Source organism: Cucurbita maxima, unplaced genomic scaffold (genome assembly GCF_002738345.1).
Source record: "Cucurbita maxima cultivar Rimu unplaced genomic scaffold, Cmax_1.0 Cma_Scf00091, whole genome shotgun sequence".
Classification (NCBI taxonomy): domain Eukaryota; kingdom Viridiplantae; phylum Streptophyta; class Magnoliopsida; order Cucurbitales; family Cucurbitaceae; genus Cucurbita; species Cucurbita maxima.
In genome coordinates, this window is record NW_019272107.1 from 175,563 (window position 1) to 183,765 (window position 8,203).

Below are 8,203 nucleotides of genomic sequence, written 5' to 3' on the forward strand. Positions count from 1 at the left end.
TTTTTTTTTTTTTTTTTTTTTTTTTTTTTTTAATAATATTTTTTTAGCCTTCTTTGGGGTCTACCCTCTGAAATAGTTGACTAGAACATCTAATTTCAATTGGCAACATCCAACTTCCGTAAAAACAAACGAGCAAGATTCTTTTCTTCTTGAACACAAACAAAGCACGAGGGGAAATGAAGTAGCTAGTACTTTCTTTGCGTGTTGAGGCTTAGGCAATGGACACAATATTTTAAAAAAAATTTATTTATTTTAAACCTTACTTGGATACCCTCCCTAACCTGATTGATCAGAGGTATCTTTTTTTTCTTCGTTAATTTTAATTTATTTTTTAAGAACTGAGCTTTTTATTGAGAAAAAAATGAAAGAATGTACAAGGACATACAAAAAAACAAAGTCCACGAATGAATCCCTCAACTAACTAGAAATAGGGATTCCATCCAAAAGAAATATACCAAACTAGTAATTACAAAAAGCTCAATGAGTAGAAACCCACAAGGAGCATTACATCTAACCCCCCAAACATCCTCTCATGATCTTTCCACCCCTCCAAATATCCTGTTGTTCCTCTCCAATCAAATCCCCCACAAAGTTGTAAAAGTACAAGCCCGACACAAATTTCTACCCTTATACTAGTGAGAATTCAAAAGCACCTCCTTGATCATAGAACCTAGAACTCTGCTTAAGAAAGGGCCAAATGAATTCGAGAAGTGACACCATAGAGAATACACAAACTAAAAATCCCACAACAAGTCAAGATTCTCATGCCTCCTACATTAAATGCACCGTTGTGGACACAACACTGAGGACCCACAACAAGTCAAGATTCTCATGCCTCCTACATTAAATGCACCGTTGTGGACACAACACTGAGGAGGAGTGTCTTTATATAGAATAGAAGGTGTTTATGCTCCCTTAACACATCTACTAGATGAAGGACTTCACGTATTCGGAACTTCCAAAGAGAGGAAAACATAAAGGCAACTTGGGAAGAAGGGATGAAGCACAAGATAAGAAAAGAAAAAAATCTACATGAGAAACCTAAGAAGGGTGAGGATCCCAACCCAATAATCATTCATAAGAAAAGAAAAAAATCTACATGAGAAACCTAAGAAGGGTGAGGATCCCAACCCAATAATCATTCATTCCAAAACTTAGAATATGATCATGAATAATGGAAAAGAAGGAAAGCCGCCTCAACGGCCTCTTGGTCCATAAGGGAGCATTGCAAGCTTAGAGAGACAAAAGAAGAGTGATTATCCTCCCACAAGATAGAGGCCACCGAATGCAACCTTTTATCAGACGACCGATATAATCAAGGAGATAGTAAACAAATCAGCCTCCCAATAACCTTCCCAGAAGTAGATTTGCGAGCCTTAAAGAACAAAGGATTTTAGATTCAAAAGAAGATGGAGAAACTTGATGCAATGGTCAACCAAAGGTTTTTACTAGATCCCATAACCTTGTAGCTTGCTACCCAGCTATCCATTCAAAACGGATACAGGTCATACCTACTCACGACGATCATTTACCACAATGTGTTTGGCTCCCTGAAGGAACGACACAATCATTTTGCCAACAATGCTTCGTTACACAGTCTTAAGTTATCAATGTCTAACCCTCAAAGGCTTTGAAGCAACCTCCCAATTAACCAGGTGAGACCCTCCCGCTGCATTTTTCCCTTCCCACAAGAAATTTCTCATCAAGCGCTCCATGGACTTGCTCATCGAAACATGGATTCTAATGTGGGAGAGAAAGTTAATAGGGATCCCACTCATGGATGAGGGCAAGTCTCTTACCTTTCTTTTCTTGGACGAGAGACGTCTTCAATTTAGGTAAAATTGGGAAGAGGTTCATAAAAGTTGATTTATCGGTGCAGTTCACCAACTTCTCTAGGGGACCAGCTGCTTGGTTCTTGGAGGATCAAAGACATCCCATTTATTTTACCTACCAACTTCTCTAGGGGACCAGCTGCTTGGTTCTTGGAGGATCAAAGACATCCCATTTATTTTACCTCTAAGATGTATCCAACTATTATCAAAACTTCATTGCTGTGAGGTCTGGCAGTAGTTCGTAGCCACCTACATTTTAATTTTTCAGGACCACACCTGGAGATTGCTGTTTTTCCAATTATTCTTCCTCTTACTCTTCTGGGGCTAGCTATTTGTTCTTTACCTGGAGATTGCTGTTTTTCCAATTATTCTTCCTCTTACTCTTCTGGGGCTAGCTATTTGTTCTTTTTTGATTGCTTCAGAATGTCTTCTTGGTTCTCTTTGCTTTTATTTCAGTACTAGCATGTTTTTCAAATTGATAAAGCTCGAAGATGTTACCTTTGTTTTATTAAAAAAAAAAGGAATCTAGTGGTTATTCATTTTAAAACACTAGCTTTTGTAATGAGGTTTTTAAATTTCTTGTTGCTCTTTTGCAGGTATTGTTGATTGTACGCTTTCTCCAGCATGAACATCATCTTAGCCGTCCTATCAACCAAGTAAATTCCCGTTATCTTTTTGTAAGGGTTTATTTGAGAAGTTGGACTAGCACTGCAATTTTATAAGGAAGGATCTCCAAGAAATTCAATCTTCTTTGCTGTGACATAAAATTTCTTATCATAAACTAAGAGCAGTGTATATGTTAAAATCTTGAGTCTTCTTTGCTGTGACATAAAATTTCTTATCATAAACTAAGAGCAGTGTATATGTTAAAATCTTGAGGCCTGTTTTAATATTTTAATCATTGCTGTTGCCATTCTCTCCCTGGGCATTGGTTGTATATATTGGTGATTATGAATTTAAACTTGTCTGAACTCAATGTTCCTGCAGAACTTTGGGAGCCTTTTAATGGACTTCCTTTACTTCTTTGGGTAAGTTTGACTTTCTTTATTAGCAGAACTTTGGGAGCCTTTTAATGGACTTCCTTTACTTCTTTGGGTAAGTTTGACTTTCTTTATTACTATCATTTCGTTTAAAAAATAATATCACTTACATTTCCACTGTAAGGGGGAAAAGAAAACTAAGTTCAGTTTCTAATTCCAGTTTTTTTCGCACTACAACAGTGGACTGCAACTTTAATTTGTATTACTTTTAATCCAGGAATGTCTTTGATCCTCGTCAAATGCGTATTTCAATACAGGGGAGTGGAGTCTATATTAAGAGAGAAAGGGGATATAGGTAAGTTATTCATTCCAAATTGATTATCGCTCAGGTTTATTTTGATGGCATTTCTTAGTACTATCTATGACGTTGCCCACTTTTACCACTTGTAGGTTAGTTATAATTGTTAACAACGTTCCATTTTTATGTAGCATTGTTGCCCACTTTTACCACTTGTAGGTTAGTTATAATTGTTAACAACGTTCCATTTTTATGTAGCATTGATCCTTTACATATTGATGATCCTCTTTTCCCCATGAATAACGTTGGACGAAATTGTTTCCGTATTCATCAATGTATCAAGGTGAGGCATCTGTCCTTATGGCATCATTTACTTTGTCAACTTCAGAATTATGGTGTGGATTGTACTTAACATAAATATGGGACTCCATTTAGAAATATCACTTTGCAATACAATCTTTTTTTTTCATTCAACTAGATATGAAAACGAAACTGTTTAAAGGATACCAACTCCAAGAGGAAGAGAGGAACTGAGGAGTGTGAGGAAGAGAGGAAGTAGAGGAAGTGAGAAATAGTGAAAGCAAAGAGAAGAAAAAGAGAAAAAAGGAATTCAGAAGGGAATATCATCCCAAAGAAAGAAAGAAAGAAAAAAGAGAAGAAAAAGAGAAAAAAGGAATTCAGAAGGGAATATCATCCCAAAGAAAGAAAGAAAGAAACATAAAAGACTTAAGAAAACACATGAGCTTTATGAAAATCCAGCCTTGTATTGAACTGATACCTACTCCGAAAATCCCAAAGGAACATCAAGAATCTTTGACTTTGGAAGCCTTGTATTGAACTGATACCTACTCCGAAAATCCCAAAGGAACATCAAGAATCTTTGACTTTGGACTCAGCATAAAAAAAACATGAAGCTCTAGTTTTTTTTTATCCTTTATTGAAGAACTAAACTTTTATTGAAAATCATATTAAAAAAATCAAGTTTGAAATCCTACCAAAGAAAGAGACTTCAATCAGGTAAAATTAGATGTAACGAATAATTACAAAAGGACTGTGTCACCGATAAGAAAGAGACTTCAATCAGGTAAAATTAGATGTAACGAATAATTACAAAAGGACTGTGTCACCGATTCCCAAAAAGAAACATAGAATCTAACAAGGGATAAAACTTCACAAGATCCCTTATTCCCTTCACTAAAGGTTATATTGCCACAAAAGCTTTCCTCTCTCGAAACAACAATCATCTCTGAGTAATCTTTGTGCTTTGAAACGTGAAAACCAAATGTGTCAAAGTAAGTAACTCCAAATAGACTGTGCCACAGTTCCAAAGGATTTGATCCAAGTCTTCCTCCTGTCAAAGTAAGTAACTCCAAATAGACTGTGCCACAGTTCCAAAGGATTTGATCCAAGTCTTCCTCCACCCTCACGGCAAAGAATGCAACAAAAATTCCCTATCAAAGAGGGCAACTTCCGCTAGCTTCCTTTAGAATGAGCTTCAATCAAAGGGTCATGTTTATTAACAATACAACCTTTCTTGTTGGGAAAAATAATCATGTTGTCCATGTAAAACCAAACATCTCTATTTCAATTTTGTACTTTGAAGTTGAGGCAAATTAGCTGTGCAACTTTATTTTTTAAATGAAAATGTAAAATAATTTTACCTAGAAAATGAGTTGCTGAGTGTAATTTGTAAAGTGACTTGCTCATGATTTTTCTTTTGATACACAACAACTTGACTTATTGTCCTGGACTTTCTCACTTGTGACTTGCTCATGATTTTTCTTTTGATACACAACAACTTGACTTATTGTCCTGGACTTTCTCACTTAAAGTTAAAATGCTTGAATGTTAAAATTAATGACATACATTAAGATAGATAACTCTTCTGAACACAAGAAGCTCATTCAACACTGCTACTTGCATGCATCTTTAACACGGTTATGATACAATATTGGTCTTAAATCAGATTCTTGGCTGTACATACAAAATTTTATTTACTTGCTAGTTTATTTTACATTACTATGTTTTCCTATGATTGTCCCATTACATACAAAATTTTATTTACTTGCTAGTTTATTTTACATTACTATGTTTTCCTATGATTGTCCCATCAAAAATATATTCTATGATCGTGTTCTGTTTTGCTTATTCAAAACTTTTGTTCATTGTAGGCTTTTTCAGAAGCTTATTCTATTTTGGAGAGTGAGCTGATATCCCTTAATGATAATGGTGATTCTAGTTCAGATGCAACTAATAGTGTGCTGCAGAAAATAATCCCTAGCATTGATTTATCATAAGGTTTGCACTGTTATCTTTATATGCATGCAGGTAAATTTAAGTTAGTTTATCATTGATTTATCATAAGGTTTGCACTGTTATCTTTATATGCATGCAGGTAAATTTAAGTTAGTTTATTTTGTTATTTCTTTCAATTTAAGTTAGTTTATGTTGTTAAAAGGCCTTCGGGAGAAATCTTATAAAGGCCTTCGGGAGAAATCTTATAAAGGCCTTCGGGAGAAATCTTATAAAGGCCTTCGGGAGAAATCTTATCTTATAAAGCCTTGGGAGAAATCTTATCTTATAAAGCCTTGGGAGAAATCTTATCTTATCTTATAAAGCCTTGGGAGAAATCTTATAAAGGCTAAATATAGAAATCTTATAAAGGCTAAATATAAGATAAAAATCAACCCGGAGAAATCTTATAAAGGCTAAATATAGAAATCTTATAAAGGCTAAATATAAGATAAAAATCAACCCCCTCTATCTTCTGCAAAAGGGTCAACATCAATTGAAAACACTACTTTAGCCCTGCGGTATCCACTTTTGTATAGGCTCTCTCGTAACAAAAATGTCACTCTCAAATTAACTTGAAATGTTGTCAACAAGTTGTGGAATCTGAAGCTTGGTAGGAATTTAAAGGATAACGAAGCAACAGAATGGGCCGAATTAAGCCTTGACCTTGCCCCAGTGCCCCAGTGGTATTGTCAAACAAAACAGACTCACTAACTTGTCTCCCCAATGCTGATAAGGGATGATGGACAAAATCCTAATGCTAACTTGTCTCTACAAAATCCTTGATGATGGACATGGGAGAAAAAGTAGAAGCACTAAATCTCACGCTAGTAAAGACAATATGGAAAGGACATCACCCTAAAAAGGTGAAGTTTTTCTTTGGAAAATAAGGCATAAAGCTGTTAGCACAAGTGCAAACCTTCACCAAAAAAAAAAAAATAAATAATAATAATAATAATAATAATCACAAAGCCTTTCATTACTCAAATTGGTGTCCATTATGCCAGAAAGGAAACGAATCACAAGGTCACTTATTTATGCAATGCACATACGCTCATAATTTTTGGTTGGACAACGATTCTCAACAATATATTCGAATCGCATCTCACATTTCCTAGAGAGGTAAATGATTTATTGGACATGTCCTTAACATACCACCCTTTCAAGAATGCAAAAGACCTACTATGGAAAAACCTCATCACAGTTTTCTTTTGGAATCGGTGAAAAGAAAGAAATCAAAGAATATTAAAGAATATTCGCAGAAAAGACACAAACTTATACAAAATTATCTAATATTTTTACTTCCTATGTTGTTTATTAAATCTTGGTGTAAACTATCTAATATTTTTACTTCCTATATTGTAACCTTATTACTTCCTATGTTGTTTATTAAATCTTGGTGTAAACTATCTAATATTTTTACTTCCTATATTGTAACCTCTCTTAGTATAAATTGGGAAGGTCTTTTGTAAATATCATGTCGTAAATTTCACATAATCACAGCTCCCAGTCTTGGAGGAGGATTCTACCTAGTTTCTTGTATCTTAGACACTACGGACGAACAAAAAGTAATTTGTACATGTTGCAAACAACTCAAAAGTATTAGGACTCAGATTCTCCTATTTCTTTCCTTCAAAAGCTCCCAAATAAACTTCCCTACAGCACACCTTCACATAACTCCGGCGTTTCCTCTAAAGGCTCTTGCCATTTAAAGCTTCTCATAGCCAATCTAAGACAAATGCCGGCTTACATGATAAAAAATCGAAGGCCTTAAAAATTTGATTCCACCCTCTCAATGCAAAAGGACACCTGAGGATGATCCATTGTTTTCTTCTCTTCTTAAGCACAGAATACGCACCAAAATAAAATAGTTTCCCGGTGTCCTTTGATATCTATAATGAGTGTTGAAGGAAGGGTCTTGATTTAAGGAATATTTGTGTAATTAAGAGATATTTGTGGAGTCCCTTTACATAAAGGAAAATATTACCTTATATGTAGGGATTGATTTATTTATATATTATTATTACCTAGTATCTAGGAATTTAGCTAGATTTAATTTTATGTAGTACCTAGGAATATTTTTTTAGCCTTTCCGTATCTAGCTAGATTTAATTTTATGTAGTATCTAGGAATATTTTTTTAGCCTTTCCGTATCATAAAAGGAACCTGTATCTTTATGAAAAAAATGAAGAATTGAAAGCAAGATTGTTTATACTTGCAACGACTTTTGTGATCCAGACTCCATAGGAACACAGTTATCTTCCTTGGGTGATCAAACTTCTGACCATTGGAGTTATAGGCTTTTGGCTAGTTTTTGTTACCTTTATAAAATCCCATCTAGTAGAGAATGCCCAATCTAATGATATCATGGATATGAATTGAAGCCAACTGTCAAATTCTCTATCTATATTTAGTAAGGAGATTTCCTTTACCTTTCTATTGGGGAAATGAAGGCTTTATTTATTAATTGATTAGAATCCAAGATTGCTTGTTGAGCTTAAGTTTCACCTTGATGCTTGTCTTTTAACGACACAATCGCACTCTTAAGGGCAGCGGACTAGCGATTGTGCGGCACTCACTTTCCAACGACAAGTGAGCTGAGCCAATTTGTACTTGCGTCGCCTACGGCCAAGCGACGTATGATCGAGCCTCTAGCCTCGGTTTTAAAAGAAGGTTTTGGAAAACGAGGGTAGAGAGAGATTTTAGAAAGAGAGATTTTTGAAAGAGACGTTATATAAGCAAGCAAGAGAGAGATAACAACGGCTTAGCATATATAACCTTGGGTAGGGAGAAGTTGACAA

General features: G+C 35.0%; 1 protein-coding gene across 1 annotated transcript in view; it reads left to right on the top strand.

Annotated features, from left to right (window-relative positions):
* The window catches only part of LOC111472892, a 31,376-nt gene that overhangs the window by 21,163 nt on the left and 2,010 nt on the right, over positions 1–8,203 (top strand). Inside the window, exons 13-17 of the mRNA XM_023118490.1 lie at positions 2,429–2,488; positions 2,820–2,860; positions 3,090–3,167; positions 3,369–3,453; positions 5,282–5,408. Coding sequence (XP_022974258.1) covers positions 2,429–2,488; positions 2,820–2,860; positions 3,090–3,167; positions 3,369–3,453; positions 5,282–5,407 — 390 coding nt within the window. The 3' untranslated portion in view covers position 5,408. The remainder of the gene's footprint in view (positions 1–2,428; positions 2,489–2,819; positions 2,861–3,089; positions 3,168–3,368; positions 3,454–5,281; positions 5,409–8,203) is intronic.